This window comes from Ischnura elegans (genome assembly GCF_921293095.1).
Source record: "Ischnura elegans chromosome 13 unlocalized genomic scaffold, ioIscEleg1.1 SUPER_13_unloc_1, whole genome shotgun sequence".
Taxonomy (NCBI): domain Eukaryota; kingdom Metazoa; phylum Arthropoda; class Insecta; order Odonata; family Coenagrionidae; genus Ischnura; species Ischnura elegans.
In genome coordinates this window covers 4,043,818-4,062,106 of record NW_025791657.1, presented here as the reverse complement: position 1 = coordinate 4,062,106, position 18,289 = coordinate 4,043,818, and the positions used below count along the sequence as shown (strand labels likewise).

The following is an 18,289-nucleotide window of genomic DNA, read 5'->3' as shown; positions in this document are numbered from 1 at the left end:
CCTTGGTGGCCCTCTCTAAGTGGCGCAGTGGGTCCTGCTTTGACGGGACAAGTTTTCGTACTCACCGTATCGAAGGGGAAAGTATTTTTTCTGCTTGCGTTATTATTCTCCCCCGAGGCGCTTCGCTTGTGTCGCTCTGAAATATTTTCGGTGCAGCAAACCAAGACCACTCAATAATAATAATTACACGTCTTGCCTTTCTTTCTATAAGTTCAACTGCATTTGGCGACATGTGGTGGAACAATGCTATGAATGAATTTAAGTTAATTTAAGTCAAAATATTAAAATCCGAGGGCCTTTCCGCCACAATCGTTCGAACTCACTACTACACCTACATATCATCTACATCTACATTATACCCTGCGAGCCACCTCTAGGGTGTTTGGCAGGGGGTGATCAATCACCAGCATGCAGCATGCATTTGGACTCCCACATGCACACCACACCGTCCAAAAAACGTCCCGTATAATAACAAACTATACTACTATATGCTGTTAGAAATAGAATATAGAATAGAAATTCAGAAACATGCATTAAGTTTTACGTAGGTTAGTAGGCTACACTACAAGTCATGCAATCTATTTACGAGTTCTATTGCTGCCGTTATAATCTCTTATTGATCGTGGAAAAAATTACATTCGGAATCTGTCTGTTCTGCAATCTATCTCTCTTATTTTATTTATATGATCTGATCTTCCGTAGTACGTTGGCGTCCGCAAGATATGGTTAACTTCGTCAGAAAAGACACTGCTCTTGAATTTATCTAACAGGTTTAGTCTATTTTTCAATCTACGGTCCGACAGAGATTCCCATCCGAGTTTATGTAAGAGGTCAGTTACACTAACAAGACTATCGTAACGACCTTTCACATACCTGGCAGCTCTTCTTTGCACGCGTTCTAACTCTGTTATTAAGCCTTTTTCATGAGGGTCCCAAACACTGGCAGCGTATTCCAAATGTTCACTGCTATAGCGGTTGACTGACGCAAATGCAAAGGCTGACACTCCTTGGCTCAAGCATAAGAACGGGCGATTACTACGGGCGATTCACGGTAGCGCATTCCTTCAGCGGATTTATGAACCTAGTGGTCTCGACAGCTATGTAACCGAAATTAATCGACTCGAAATTCGTAATGCTAGTCAAAACTATCCATACGGTTACCAACTACTCGACTCGAGGCTAACTTTTAAGTATTCGCACACCCCTAATAATGATGCATGGATTTCTCTTCTAACAGGTTAAAACATGACCCAATATTGGAGCGCTTCTTTAAAGTCATGAAGGAACTGGAACAAGTGATGAAGGAACTGGAACATGTCATGAAGGAACTGGAAGAAGACATTGACATTCGAAGGTAAGCTCTTTAAATGGCGTATATGTACACCATAATGAATGAGAAATATGAATGTGGGAACTAAAAATCTTACCGATGTAACGCAAAGCGAGGTGAGGTTTCACCAAGGATCCCTGGATGGTCAACCAAATATGCTAACCCTATTGCTATCACGCTATCATACTTAGATCACATTCACGTTTAAATATTACAAATTTTTACAAAATTAAGAAGCACAACTGTTATATTAGGTTTTGGTTGAAGTATCAATGGAACATGTTTAATAATGCTAGTCATACATTAATAAAAATTCAAGTAATTGATATATCCATGCTGATATAGAATATTTTTAAAGGCGATGGGATGCCCCAGAAAACACTATATTTTGTAACAGTCTTGCAGGGAATTATGCGTCACATAGTTATAAAAGAACGTCAATGCCTTTCGTAGAGGGGAACAGAGGACAGAGTGAAACAAATAATGGAAATTTAGTTGCAAATCCACTCTTATTTATTCCACTAACGCTTTGATACATAGGCTATTTAGATAATTATTTGTCCATTGTAAAACACAAATTCCATTGCTGGGAAATATTTTCTTGTGTCTGCAATTATAATTTGAAATCGACCGTGCATTTTTTTTCACTGTCCCCACGTGTGGGGGTACACTGAAACATGTGATGGTGCATAGTGATACATTTGTACCATTTCAACATGTATAATTTATCGGGTTTTTAATACACTCTAATATCGGGTAATAAATACACTCTAAATACTGAAATGATGTTAGCTACTTAGTATTCTTAAATAAAAACTTGAAATTTTCACAAATGTAAACTAAGAATATCCATTGACACTAAAAATAGAGCTCTTTAATAACTTTGAGGAAATGATCATAGAGTTTTATCCCATATATATATTAGAAAAGTCTATTCCAAGTGAAAAGTTGCTTCTGCATCTATTTGTTTGTCCACGCTGGATAAGTTTGGGGAGAATTATTTTTATTTGGCTATGCTGCATTGATGCCATCTTTTCAGCTGGTCACTTTGTAAACGAATTATCCTTTTCTGTGCTCCTTTTAAAAAAGCTTACTTCATAGTCTTCTTCAGAGTTTTTTTCCTTGGTTACCACACCAATAAAATATTCATTCGTGCCCGAGGTTTCAAATTGCACCAAGACGTCAGATTTTCGATTTCTGTCCATATTCTCGAACTCATCTGGTTCTTTTTATTTCATTCACTATTAGATTTCATGTGTTTCTTCATCATTATCAGAATCATCCAAGATTATAGCATCCGCGTTTTTATTGCTAGAATTTGAAACATTCCGTTTCTGTTGGCAAAAGTGTCCTGTTAAATTTAAAACATTTTCTTTTTGAGCATTAAATTTTCTTGTCGATCTCTTATATCTGGTGAGCTGATATCAATGATACTTATACAATTATACGTGGCCCTTCCTGCGGCAACGTCTTTCATTTTTCCTTTTACTAGCCTTGGGATAAGCATGGCCAATATTCGGGGGAATATTTGACACACTGAAAATTTTCCGTAGATGAGGTGTGTTCATTTGCACATGAAGCCTCTGGTTCGAGGTATTTTCTATCAAAAATGGATCCTGTTATACCAAAGCTTAAAAAAACTCTGTATGTAGCTACTCAGCTTCTCTAAAGACATCTCTATCAAAAGGAGTTCCAATATGTTACGCCTGATACGATTGAATCTTAAGTTTGTTGTTTAAATGGCCGTTCGAAATTTAGCTGCCTCGTTTTATTTTGAACACTAACGCCTATTACATGATTTATAAAAATCACTTATGCCTTAACATTCCATTTCCATTTCATTGCGTAGTTTGTGCATTATCTGTTGATGACCCGTTTGGGCAACTTCTTTTTGCTATTGCATTGATGTATTCACGTCATACGCTAGGAGGACTCACTGCATGTTTTTCTCTCCAAACTTCCAACCTCGAATGGAATTTCTACAGGAACTACTAGCCATTGGCAACTTTTTCTCCAACGTATATGCATGTATATTTTGTTCATGTTGGTTATATTTCTATTTCCTTGTGGTGTGCAATTGACATTCCTCTTGCATGCTGCATGTTGGTGATTGATCACCTCCTGCCAAATACCATAGGGGTGGGTCCAAGGGTATTATGTACATGTAGTTGGCTGAAGAAAGGTTAAAATGAATTGATAGGGAGAAAACCCGTGGCTACGCCTCTTGATTCCGGGAACGACTTTGTCGTTCCTCACAAGAGGACGGCTTCGCCGTCCGAGGGTTGCCTGTGTCCTAACCCCGCCTAACCCGCTCAATCCTCGGAATCCTCGGCTTCGCGGGATTTTTGTGTAGCCGGACCAGTACTTTCTTTCCAATGTTGCAATGTTTGGGAATCTTACGCAGTTATATAAAATGCTACATTCACAATTCATATGGATCTTGAATATTCATGGAATTTGAGTGGATGAAGCGAGCAAACTATAGAACTTTGCATTGTACATCAAAAAAGAAGTGTTCCTTATTTCTCATTTCGTTTAATCAACCATAGCAACTAATTTAAAGAAGGAAAATAAACGCAAATAAGAAATGAACAAACATTAAAATTGTACGCTTTAGTGCGCCAAAAGACTAAAAGGTGGCATCAATTGTGACGTCTAACACTGGGAAATACTGGCATTGCCCACTGAACCATAAGAGTTTCCTTTTTTCATAGACATCTTAACAAACCTTGCACCTTAATAACTTGCATATTCATTCGGCGTTAGAGTAAGTTAAGTATGGTTGGGCTAAACAGTATCGAATAAGAAAGTCTGATCGATGATGTGGTCCACTCCGATTACTCCGAAAACGCCGCTAGGGTGGAAGACGGTCGAACGCCGCGGCTGATGAAAAGGTATTCGGCAACGACGTCCACTGCTATAGCGGTTGACTGACACGCAAGCAAAGGCAGGCACTCCTTGGCTAAAGCCGAAGAACGATTAATAAACGATATCACGGTAGCGCATTCTGTCAGCGGATTTCTTAATCTAGTGGTGTCGACAGCTATGTAACCGAAACTAATCGACTCGGCATTCGTAATACTACTCAAAACTATCTATACGGTCACCAACTAGTTGACTCGAGTCTAATTTTCAAGTATTCGCACACCCCTAATAATAATGCATGTTTTTCTCTTTTCATAGTAAAATCCTGGACCCAGTATTGGAGCGATTGCGTGAACTCATGGGGGAACTGAAACAAGTCATGAAGGACTTGGTACAAGTCATGCAGGAACTGGAACCAGTCATGAAGAAACGGGAACAAGACATTGACAATCGATGGTAAGCTCTTTAAATGATTGGTCACCCCCTGCCAAGCACCCGCCATAGGGGTGGGTCCGAGGGTATTATATAGACGTAGTTGGCTGAAGGAAGGTTACAAAGAATTGATATGGACGCAACCCGGGGCTACGCCGCATGATCCTGGGAACGGCTTTGTCATTCCTCACGAGGAACGGCTTTGCCGTCCGAGAGTTGCCGGAGTCATAACCCTACGTAACCCGCTCAGTCCTCGAGCATCGGCAAATCCGAGACTTGCCGATTAGACTGATGAATTAACTCTTATTATTAGACGATGATTATGACAGTCTGCAGCATTGAAGTGGAAGGGACAATTCTTCTACTGAATCCAAGTCATGCAATTACGTGTGAGATATTTTCAATAGCTGTCAACCTATCTATTGCTAATGCATTATGTAATTGGAGAAACAGAGAACAAAGGCTAAAATACCTGTATGCTATTAAGTAAATATAATGGCTAAAGATATATTAAAAAATAGTCTATTTGACTATACATGTCAATTGTAAATTACGCCGCGTCAGGGCATTCCATACCATCGCGGAGCTGCCGCAGACTACATCTACATCTACAAATTACCCTGCGAGCCACCTCTAGGGTGTTTGGCAGGGGGTGATCAATCACCAGCATGCAGCATGCATTTGGACTCCCACATGCACACCACACCGTCCAAGAAACGTCTCGTATAATAACAAACTATACTACTATATGCTGTTAGAAATAGAATATAGAATAGAAATTCAGAAACATGCAGTAAGTTTTACATAGGTTAGTAGGCTACACTACAAGTCATGCAATCTATTTACGCGTTCTATTGCTGCCGTTATAATCTCTTATTGATCGTGGAAAAAATGACATTCGGAATCTGTCTGTTCTGCAATCTATCTCTCTTATTTTATTTATATGATCTGATCTTCCGTAGTACGTTGGCGTCCGCAAGATATGGTTAACTTCGTCAGAAAAGACACTGCTCTTGAATTTATCTAACAGGTTTAGTCTATTTTTCAATCTACGGTCCGACAGAGATTCCCATCCGAGTTTATGTAAGAGGTCAGTTACACTAACAAGACTATCGTAACGACCTTTCACATACCTGGCAGCTCTTCTTTGCACGCGTTCTAACTCTGTTATTAAGCCTTTTTCATGAGGGTCCCAAACACTGGCAGCGTATTCCAAATGTGGTCTAACGAGGGAAAAGTAGCTAATTTCTCTCACTTTGTCGTCGCACTTTCCTAATATTCTTTTAACAAAACCCATTTTACGATTAGCTTGACCGGTTATTTCTCGAATATGTTTATTCCACGATAGATCATTATTGAGTCTAACCCCTAGATATTTCACAGATTCTACTGCCTTTAACTGCGTGCCCCGAATGACATAGTTACGCTGTAGGGAGTTATTCTTCTTCCAGAAATTCATTACGACGCATTTTTCCAAATTTAATTCTAACTGCCAAGCATCGCACCAAGCTTGGATAGCAGCAAGGTCATTCGTTAGTTCATCTATATCTTTGCTGGAACGGATTTCTCTGTAAACTACAGCGTCGTCTGCAAATAATCGTAACTTACTCTGCACTACTTCGCCAATGTCGTTTATATAAAGAAGGAATAGGAGTGGGCCAATGACACTACCCTGAGGAACGCCAGAAGTGACTCTAACTACGCGCGGGGCAAAACATCGATTTTTATTTTGCGTGATTCTAATGGTTGTAGTTGATTTCTTTGGATGGACACTCTAAAACTTATGATAATTCAACGAAAATATCTCGAGGTAACTCGGTTATCCTTTTTTATAATCGTGCATGAACACAAAATTTCGACGAAAAACAGAGTCCTCCAATTTGTATCGCATCAACGATAAATATCGCATGACAGCGAAGAAATTAAGCTGTAAGTAATGTAAAATAAATGTGGCACTAAATAAATTATATCTTATACATAATTCACTTGCTAAAAGATTCACTTTCCAACGTCCGTCGAGCACGGTAATCCTCTAGGCCCGCAGCAAGCTCCGAACTGTGCCTCACGTTCGAAAAATCAATTTCGGCGTCGCAGGTGGTCGCAATTCTCCTTCTGGCATCATACTTTGTAGCTTGTGTTGTGTATGTGGTGCAAATATCTCGAGGTAACTTGGCGATCGTTTTTTAATATTCTACAGGAACACAAAATTTCGACGAAAAACAGGGTCCACCATTTTGTATCGTATCGACGATAAATATCGACGATATCGCAAGACAGCGAAGAAATTAGGTTGTATGAAATGGAAATGAAATGTGGTACTATGATATTATTGCTTTTATACAATTTATCTGCTTTAAAAGATTCAAGGTCCAATATCTGTCAGGAACGATATTCCCCGTGGCCAACAGCGAGCTGCGAGCTGTGCCGCACGTCTTCGATCGAGAAAAATCGATCTTAATTTCGGCGTCGCAGGTGGTAGCAGCTGTCTTTCTGGCATCACACTCTATATGCTGTGTTGTATAAGCGGTGTAAATATATCAAGGTAACTCGGTGATCCTTATTTATAATCCTACACGAACACAAAATATCGACGATAAACAGAGTACGCCATTTTGTATCGTATTGGCCACAGATAATGCAACTGAGTCGTGAAAGTTGCAAAGAGTTAACAATAATAAACCGCATAATAATATTGTAAATGTTTGTTTCTATTCAATCACTACAGAAGGTGGGGAATTAGTTTTAACATTCCGTACTTCGAAAAAAATTCAATGAAGGCTTTTTTTGCGAAATTTGTTCAACTTGGAGGCCAAGTAATTTGTTTAAAACATTAACCTATGAAAAATTGTTTGCGTCAAAACAATGCACTACAGTATAGACAACAACTGTGCAAAATTCAATTTCCGCACTCAAAAAATCGATTTTGAGGTTTTGTTCAGCTTTTTTCGATTTCAGCCCACTGTACGACTGTGCGTCATCAAAAAACTGGCTGCAAGATATTATAATTTCCCAAGTTCCAGCGTTGACTGACAACTGGTGGCATATGATTATTACGCCATGATCAGATAAAGGATTATATGTTGCAACGGTCGGTCGAATCTTCCTTACTTGGTTTTGAGCCGTGGTGATTGACGCTGATAAATATCGAAATTCGCAATGATTTTAAATGATATTTAACTCTTTTTGTTATCAATTAGAAATTTTACTGACCAAACTTTCTCCCATCAAATGAAAAAAAATCAGATAACTTGCTAAATATTGAAGCGGTAGCCACCGTATTAGTTAGATTTTATTTTTTACTCGTGGACAAGTAACGTTAATATAGTCTACCTTTCATTTCCATTGTTATACATCTCTTTAAGTTCATATTCATGCCGTATTTGAACCATTTTATTTCCAATTATATGAAATTAAAGATAAGAATAAAAATGCAATGAGGAGGAGTAAGTTGGATGAAGGGACTTTGTCGTCTCAATCTCTCATTTCAATGAAAGCTTTCTATCTATATAACTCGCATTCGCCTTCGTTGATGTGTTTGCAGCTGCCGTCCGCTCACAGGTTTGAAGATTTGACACAAAAAGGTCGTAAACAAAGGAAAATATATCCTGTGGAGGTCTTTAATTAATAAATGAATAATTGGACTTTCTGTTGCAGGAAGGACTGTGTTAACTCCACACTGAAGAGGATCAAGCATATGCTAAATCATAAATGTATGCGTCTCTACCATCGGTGAGTGTAACGATTTTTTAAAACTTCTTCTGTATCAATTGCACATACACATTTATTGCAAGTGAAAGTTACCAGTTGAACTTCAATGGGCAGTGAGGACTTAATTATGGCAGTTATTATATCAATGATTAACTATTGAGAGGAGGTTTAGTGGTTTAGGCTAACTGTTTCACTTGAGCAGACAGGGAATGGGATATATGGCGCGTCACGTGACATTGCATTATCCCTAGCTCGCTGTGTTAGCAACCTAAAAACTTCATCCACTAACACGCCACTATTTTCGATGCAGGTGAGGTGCGAGACGTCTCAGAACTCTTTCCCAACTAGAGGCCATTCTGTGGTAACCAAGTGGCCAGGGGAAAAAATGCATTGCAACCTATAACATTGATGAAAGAGCCTCAAAAAATCTTTAAAATGGGATGTCTCACGGCAGAAATTGATCCCTATATTTTCCTGGGAACGCTAAAAGGATATCGAAATCCTTTTTGTGGAGACACACTATATATTTTTTGGGGGATCAAACAGGCTGGTCGGTACGTGTCGCTGTAGAATTTCTCAATGTTCCAGACCGATTGAAACAACGGTTTTGGCTCTAAGGCCAAGAAAGACGAAATATTCGAATTTTTCTTAATGATATATTTATTTGAAGACACGAAATTATTGTTTAAATTGAGAAGTATACCATTGTCTGACTCGTTACACACTATGAATTAAATTATTATCGACGAAAAAAATGTAAAACGATGAACTTTAACTTTTTTTGTAAAATCGTGCTGGAGCCCCATAGGGTTGTGTCGTGTTTCGTACTTGTTGTTTATTCGAATACATAAATGGATGTTAGAACGCTGGTTTTCGATATCGAGTATAAACATAGAGAATATTTCGATATCGAGTATAAACATAGAGTATCTCCTTCTCGAATTTCTCCATGAAGAGATAAGCCGCTACTTGTGAGAGCGGTGAACCCATTGCCGCGCCCTCCATGTGTTCGTAGTAGCGACCATTCAATAATAAACGAGTTCCTTAGACAGTGCTCGAAGAGTTCCGGGAAAACCTTTGGAATACCACCGGGCGTGAGCGATCTTAGAACTTCAACATCATCTGGAGTCAAATTGTTAGTGAAAAGCGACACCACGTCGAAGCTTACATAAATATTGCTTTGTTCGATGGAGACATTTTTTAAGATGTCTATGATGTGAAATTCTTCCCATAGGTTGAAGATTTCCCAACATATGGCTGCAGGAATTGACCCAGGTATTTCGCAAGATGGTATTTCGGCGTGTCGATTTAGCTAACAAGGGGAATACACGACCTTCGGGTGGCCGATGGAGCTCCTGATTCGGTAGATCTTGGCTATCAATTCCATATGCCGAAGCAAGACGACGCACCTCTCGTAAATTCTTGATAAAAAAGCAATTAAAATTCGTAAAAAATGGATTTACGTTATGCATACGGTATTTCCTGTCAGCTCCTGTTATACAGTGATGACAAAGTGGTTACGGTGGTCGACTTTCCATATAGTACCTTTAGTTCGATTCTTCCTCGCGAATCTGATTTTATTTTTTAAGGATTTTATTGTTTAAATTTTCAAAGATTGTTTTTTTTATCTTCGTAATTAAAATGAAAATATTTTTAAATAATTTCTTTCGATAATAATAAGCGTTGAAAAGTGAAGGAAATGAAGCAATGGCTATTTTGCACTTATTTGTTCTCTCTAGGTATATTAGGGTATTCCGAATGTTAATTGACTTCAGTGGGGTAGAGAATAATGGCTCTTAAAATACAAACAGGGAGGGAAATCCGTCTAGAGACGGATTATGCTTACATTGGGAAACGGAAATGGTTGGGTTAGGGATAACTAACAGGATGAAAAGTGGACAGAAACCCGGCGTCGGCATTACTGTACCCTTAACGATTGGTGCCAAGGGGACAACAATTAAACGTCCCCTGCGATGGACAGTGTACTGCACTGCTGGTTGAATCCACATTACACGCTGGGATTGTATTTTGATATGCTCTTAAATAGTGTACCGAGATTTGGACGTGGAAGGCCAGTACACTACCTGACCACTCGAGTAAATTCTTTGTTTGCAAGTTTCATGATGGCACTCGAACAAACGGAGAACGCGTTCTTTCCTCTTCCGCAGCGACTGCCCCGGATTTTTGACGAAATACACGCGTCATTAACGTTTACGAGTAATTTTCTCGTGCCAGTGAGCTTTGAAGCAAAATATTCATATTTTGTCATCTCTGGAAAACCAGAGTGCTTAATTAGTGAATAGTTATAGAACGTATTTTTAATGTATCTTCTCTTGAGGTGATTTCCCGATTTTCAACCAATAGAACGTAAAGTAAAAAAGTAAACGTGGTAAGTATAGTAAAGTGGTCAGGTAGTGTCCTGGCCACCCACGTTCAAATATCGGTATACTATTTAAGAGCATTTTGAAATTCAATCCCTGCGTGTAATGTGGATTCAACCAGCGGTGCAGTACACTGCCCGTCGCATGGGACGTTTAAATGTTGTCCCCTTAGCGCCATTTGTTAAGAGTAGTATAATGAATGAATAGCAGTGAACAGACCATACTGTATTTAGAGTATTTACCCAGACGGCACATAATCATCCATATCTAATTCGTATGCAGATAGTATCCATTGACAGAAAGCGACGGAGCGGTAGTCAATTGATACTATCTGCATACGAATTAGATACGGAGGATTCTGTGCCGTCTGGGTATTTAATCGATCAATTATGAAGAACGTTAATATATTAATCAATAATACGCGAGTAATACTTTTAGGCATTGTGTCGAGTATCGTGTCTAGTTGAAAACTACTCCTCAGTATTAAGTCGAGTATAGTATGATAATTCTTGAACTAGGAAATGCAGTAATGCATCCTTCAACACTCTAATTTTTTTTTCAATTCCTTGGCGAATTTTATATTTTGGATGTAAAATGTAAAAATGAAAAGATAACGACGAGCGTTGATGGTAATTAGGTCACAATTTGGCGATGAATTAAAATTGTGTCTCAAGCAATTCCCTATCAACAATTATATGAATTTCCCAGTATTGTTTTTCGTCAGTGAATGCATCTAAACTGCAAAGATGAATAAAAATATTCGTACAATTTTAATTAAGATTGTACACGTTAACGTATCACGTAACATTTGATCCTTTCAACTTCTAATGTAGAAAAACCAATTTTTCTACATATTCAGGCAGCAGGTTTTGACATCACCGTGTTACAGCATCACTGCCTGCAGAAAAATGTCTTTCGCAACACACTTGTGTAGCCGGACCAGTATTTTCTTTCCAATGTTGCAAGGTTTGGGATTATTAGGCAGTTTTATTAAAAGCTATGCTGACGATGTATATGGATCTAGAATATTCATGGAATTTGAGTGGATGAAGCGAACAAACTATAGAGCTTAGCTTTCTGCATCAAATAAATAGTGTTTGCTATTTCTCACTTCGTTTAATCAACCATAGCTACTATTTTTAAGAGGGATAATAAACGCAAATAAGTAACGAACAAAAATTAAAATTGTACGCTTTAGGGTGTTTGGGGTAGGGTGGAAGACGATCCGCCTCCGTGCCTGACGAAAAGATATTCGGCACCGACGTCCACTACTATGGGTGCTTTCCATTCATGCGAGTCACGCGTCGACTTGTGTCTACTCGCGTCATTTGTTTATAACTCTCCTATTCCTGAGCGTTACCGTTTGTTGACTTGTGTCACAACAGTCGGCGACACACACCGAATGGAACACGAAATCCACGACGCAAGTCGACTTGTGTCGACGTGTGTCAATGAATGGAAAGCACCCGATAGCGTTTGACGTGTGCAAAGGCAGAAACTCCTTGGCTAATGCATAAGAACAATGAATAAGCGATATTTCTACACGAGATGTACGATAGCGCCTTCTGTCAGTGGATTTGTGAACTTAATGGTCTCGACAGCTCTGTAACCCGACTCGATATTCGTAATACTACTTAAAACTATCCATCCGGTTAACAACTACTCGACTCGACTCGAATTTCATGCATTCGCACACTCCTAATAATAATGCATGGATTTCTCTTCTTACAGTGTAATCCAGAAACCAGTATTCGAGTACTTGTTTAATATTATGAAGAAACTGGAACAAGTCATGAAGGAACGGGAACAAGACATTAAAAATCTAAGGTAAGCTCTTTATTTGACGTTTTAAGTATATAGTAATGAATAAAAAATACGCATGAGGAAATTCACAATCTTACCGATGTAACGCAAATCTTTGTTTTGATTAGTGAGGTTTCACCAGGGATCCCTGGATGGTCAACCAACTATTCTAACCGTATGGCTATCACGTTATCATACTTAGATCACATTCTCGTTTAAATATTACAAATCCTTTAAAAATAATAAGCACAAATGTTATATTAGGTTTTGGTTGAAGTATCAGTGGATAATTTCTAATAATAAGGTAATAATAGAATAAGCAGGCGATGAAAATGAATATTTCGGGTGGAGAAGAAGCAAACGCGAAGTCATTGACACTCGTAACGCGCCGCTCGCGACCAAGCAGACCAAAAATACGGAACTCGGAAAACAAAACCCCATACCTCATTCGCACAAAACCAAATAGCGAGAGAACTCAACACGACAATTTCCGGGCAGGGAAAGTACTTGGGGCTCATAACTTTGAAGTCCTGGTGGAACTCCAGCGTGGTCCTGGCGACGTCGCCGCTCGAAATCAGGATAACTTCGGGCGTCACGGCGAAACTCCAACAGCTGTTCCGGCGAGAACGCCGCTAAGAATTAGGATCGTTGCTCCGCCGCGCAATCAGCCCTTCCGGTCAAATTCAACCTTCCACCAGGCAAGGTTGTCAGCGATCCTTTCACAGCCGTCGTTGACGAGAGAGAGAGCGAGCCTCTGGCCTCGCCTCCGAGCTGGCAACTCCTCCGCTTCCCCTCTTTTTTCCCCTCTCGGCGTCTGAGAATATGTCTTTAAGTTAATATTCATGCCGTATTGGAACCATTTTATTTTCAATAAAAGAAATTAAAGATAAGAATAAAAATGCAATGAGGAGGAGTTGGTTGGATGAAGCGACATTGTCGTCTCAATCTCTCATTTCAATGAAAGCTTTCTATCTATATAACTCGCATTCGCCTTCGTTGATGTGTTTGCTGCTGCCGTCCGCTCACAGGTTTGAAGATTCGACAAAAAAAGGTTGTAAACAAAGGAAAATATATCCTGTGGAGGTCTTTAATTAATAAATGAATAATTGGACTTTATGTTGCAGGAAGGACTGTGTTAACTCCACACTGAAGAGGATCAAGCATATGCTTAATCATAAATGTATGCGTCTCTACCATCGGTGAGTGTAACGATTTTTAAAAACTTCTTCTGTATCAATTGCACATACACATTTATTGAAAGTGAAAGTTACCAGTTGAACTTCAATGGGCAGTGAGGACTTAATTATGGCAGTTATTATATCAATGATTAACTATTGAGAGGAGGTTTAGTGGTTTTGGCTAGCTGTTTCACTTGAGCAGACAGGGAATGGGATATATGGCGCGTCACGTGACATTGCATTATCCCTAGCTCGCTGTGTCAGCAACCTAAAAACTTCATCCACTAACACGCCGCTGTTTTCGATGCAGGTAGCACATGACGTCTTAGAACTCTTTCCCAACTAGAGGCCATTCTGTGGTAACCAAGTGGCCAGGTGAAAAAATGCATTGCAGCCTATAACATTGATGAAAGAGCCTCAAAAATCTTTAAAGTTGAATTTCTCACAGCTGAAATTGATCCCTATATTTTCCTGGGAACGCTAAAAGGATATCGAAATCCTTTTTGTGGACACACACTATATATTTTTTGGGGGATCAAACAGGCTGGTCGGTACTTGGCGCTGTAGAATTTCTCAATGTTCCAGACCGATTAGAACAACGGTTTTGGATCTAAGGCCAAAAAAGACGAAATATTCGAGAATTTTTCTTAATGATATATTTATTTGAAGACACGAAATTATTGTTTAAATTGAGAAGTATACCATTGTCTGACTCGTTACACACTATGAATTAAATTATTATCGACGAAAAAAATGTAGAACGATGAACTTTAACTTTTTTTGTAAAATCATGCTGGAGTCCCATAGGGTCGTGTTTCGTACTTGTTGTTTATTCGAATACATAAATGGATGTTAGAACGTTGGTTTCCGCGGTGACAGTCTGATCTCTGCTTTCCTTCAGGGTTTTCTTCCGCGTCAGCTTGTTTATAGACAAATGTTTGGCTGGCTCTCCTACCAGCGTCTTTATGTTGAAGGTGTCGCCTGTTGGTTTCTGCTTCGCTTTTATACTGTAGGCTGGATGGGAGCTGCTCTTTTATCGGATGTTTAACTGTGTGCTTCTCTCTGATTGGCTCTAGTATTGGTGACTCTTTCACAGGCGGTGTGAAAGAATTATTTTCTTCTCCTCTTTTGAAATTCAACGGTGATTCAATTCAAATCTTACCACTCCCCCATATTTTTATTGTATTTTCTAACCACGTATGTGCAGGATACTTGAATTCAACATCTTTTTCCTCAAACAACGCCAACTTTGTCCGCTGCACTCACTGGACTTGCGCTATGGCAGTTGGATGCAATAGTAACAATGCTATTGTCATGCCACTTTACGACAGAAAGATCACACGTGACTTTCAGTGAAAGCGAGCCTCTCTTTTTTTCTTTAGCAAAGGAGATGGTTCTAGAGGGAATTTATCTAGCCTATTCTCCCTAATGGTGCCAGTTCCACCTGTGTTGAGCTCTGTTAGTCTGGATATTAGAGGAAAGCTAGAAAACAATTATCAAAGTACAAATTGTATGGTCCGAAATCTAAAGGTAATCTACTCTGAATTTCCAAAACTACAGCACCGCTCAACCCAAATTCCGGTTGCAGAGAATGCTGCGCAGCTTTTGCTCCTTGGTAGGGGTCAATGGAAACTAAATACCCCAATCGCGTTGCACAAGACCACAACTTGTAGCCAAACCGCAACGGTTTTCCATGCATGTGCTGTTTAGTGCTATGCCGTCCGTAATAAGGCACCATGGTTTCGTCTATACAAATATGTGAGGATGCAACATATTTGAAATTTTCAACGAAATTTTTGTTTAAAAATCTAAAATATTCTCGCACTTTTCCGAACTTATCTCCTTTTGGCAGGTTCATATTATCACAAAGATGTAAATACTTCTGGAGTTCAAAAAACCTGTCGCGCCGAGTACAATTCGCAATAAGATTATTGTGGGTGTCAGACTTTGTTTCCCAAAGCATTCGAATGTACTTCAGTGTTAGCTAGCCTGTTAGTAGTAAGAGAGCAATGTATACTTTTAATTCCTCTGACGTCAAATTTAAAGTATGGTTCCTTTGCAAGGCGTACAAGTTAGACATTTTAACAATATATGAAATTATTTCGTCACCGTACATGGATTCAAAGCACTGAACTGGAGACAATTCAAATTTGTGAACTTCATTCACCTGCTGCTCTGAACCTCCTCTACCACTTGGGAAAATGTTTTTCTCTACGCTGCGCTGGTCCGATTTCTTTGTACTCGTGCGCCTTTACTTTTTTCTTTGGTGGCTTTCGCTCCACTGTTGTTCCACCGACATCGGATGGTAGACTTTCAATTGAAGCTTCTCCCGAATCCTGTATTAGTGATACTTATTGAACAATGTAAGTTAAAATACTCATTCATAAACATTTGCTTTAGAAGTACCGATTTTTTTTCAGAAGAGTCCCTAGATAATAGTAATCTTACATCATTCACAGTAGTATACGAGTGTGTGCTTATTTCCACTTGTGAGCGAAGTATCCTTGGTGGCAAATTATTCATATCTGCCACGGTTTCATCACCACACTCTTCTTCCGTAACATCTCCATCTTCCTCGGGAACTAAAATAATATCAGCGTGATCCAAATTATCACTGTAGAGATCAGACTGCAATATTCTAAAATTTTGTGCTTTTGTGAGCTAAAAGACCAACATGAAATGTTATCAATGCAAATAAAAAATAGATCAAAATATTTTTAATTAACACCATATGCACAGTTATAAAATAAAAATTCATAATATTAAATTATGCAAATACCATGAACGTCTGTATATTTTACCCAGAATTTTAGAATAAACTAAATACAGCAGTAAGCACAGAAATAATAAAATAATTCCGTATAAATACATAGTTCCACTTAAAATTGTTGACATGAAAATTTTCCATCAAGCTCAGAGAAACAGTAAATAGTTTTTTTTAACTATTAGCAGGGAATAAATCCGCTTGAATATTTAAGAAGTTCAATATGAGTGAAATGGAGAGTTTGAAAACGTTCCATGAAGCCTTTCCCATAAATGCAGTCTATCAAGATGCTTCACTTCCCAACGTCACCTGTAGGTGACATCAAAAATTCGAAGTACCTCATTTGCTATAGGAATGAAATTTTTCAATGCATTTTATTTTATGTAAGAACTTACATATACTTAGTCATCAAAACTAAAATAATAATAATATCATTTACGTACCTCTTCTGAAGTTTACAGGCCATAACAGTAGGTCTTGTCACAAAAATCCACACACAACCTCATTGCCTTCAATTCAAAGGCGTACTGAAGACTCCTCTGTCGCCGAAACAATACGATTATCCAATATGTGGTGCAGAAAGACACAAAGAAATGTAACAAAAACATACCGTGCCCCTAAGATTACATTGTTACATTTTATGTGTTCACAAAAGTGTGTCACCTGTAGGTGACGTCGGGCGTTGCCGGGTTAATACCTATTGCTTCCCTGATTTGTCTCGGGAAGTATCGACACTCCTTAACTACAAGTTTCTTTTCTTCAAATTGGATGTCGTGGCCAGGTTCCGACCATGCATGTTTGGCGATGGCGAAGAGTTGAAACAGTTTGTTCTTTGTCGCGCTTTGGTTTTCTTTAACGCTGGGAATACGGGACTTGACACCCCTCCCATAATTACCGAATGGAGTGATTTTGACTCTTACCTTATAATTGTTTCTCTTTGCACTGTATCTCCGCATTGATTGATACAATTCTCTAGTTTACCATTTTTTTATTATTGTAATATTTCAGACCTGGTTATAATGAAAAATGATTTTTTAGTGCGTGATGCGACAGTATTACATTTAAATTCTTTTTTCTTGCATGTTACATTTTTTAATGGGATAAGCATAAAAGAAATGGATAAACAGCAATCATAATTTTTTACAATATTTTGTTATCATCTTTGAATGATCAAAAATATTACGTAGGCTATATCGAAGGCAAGAATATAATTGAAGAAGAGCGAGAAATTAGAGAAAAAAAGAATATAGAATAAAAAAACATCGATTACAGTTGGTAAGCCACACATTTGTGTGAGGTTCTTCACTGTTTAAGCATCGTCGTTCGTTCACGGCGGTATGTTGTCTACACAAAGATTTTTGGCAGTTCATACAATTTCCAACTGATCGATTATTTTTGCATTTTTGCTTTACCTGGCATAATTTTGTTTGCAGAATCGCGACATATTAATCTGCGGTGTTGGACATGCCATGCCTTTGTCTAGATCTAACATGAGGATCAGCTAACTCTGTCACGAGCTTTTCCTTTTTTTCTTGTTCACTACCCACGAATTTAAACCAGGTAAGCCGAGAAAGTTTTCAAACGCATGGATAGGCCATCGTCGAGTAGATGTTCTTGAGATACATTTGCGCGCCATTTGATCCACGACATCTACTTCGTGTTTAGTGTCATTGTAAAACTTGCCGTTTCAGGAGTTTTTTTGTGGCATCAGTTGCAAGGTTTGGGAATGTTAGGCCGTTTTATTGAAAGCTACATTCACGATTTATATGGATCTTGAATATTCATGGAACTTGAGTGGATGAAGCGAGCAAACTATAAAACTTTGCAT

At 38.7% G+C, this 18,289-nt stretch overlaps 1 protein-coding gene across 1 annotated transcript in view; it reads left to right on the top strand.

Annotated features, from left to right (window-relative positions):
* The window catches only part of LOC124172497, a 173,176-nt gene that overhangs the window by 62,347 nt on the left and 92,540 nt on the right, over positions 1-18,289 (top strand). Inside the window, exons 8-12 of the mRNA XM_046551936.1 lie at positions 1,238-1,354; positions 4,514-4,651; positions 8,282-8,356; positions 12,448-12,543; positions 13,644-13,718. Coding sequence (XP_046407892.1) covers positions 1,238-1,354; positions 4,514-4,651; positions 8,282-8,356; positions 12,448-12,543; positions 13,644-13,718 — 501 coding nt within the window. The remainder of the gene's footprint in view (positions 1-1,237; positions 1,355-4,513; positions 4,652-8,281; positions 8,357-12,447; positions 12,544-13,643; positions 13,719-18,289) is intronic.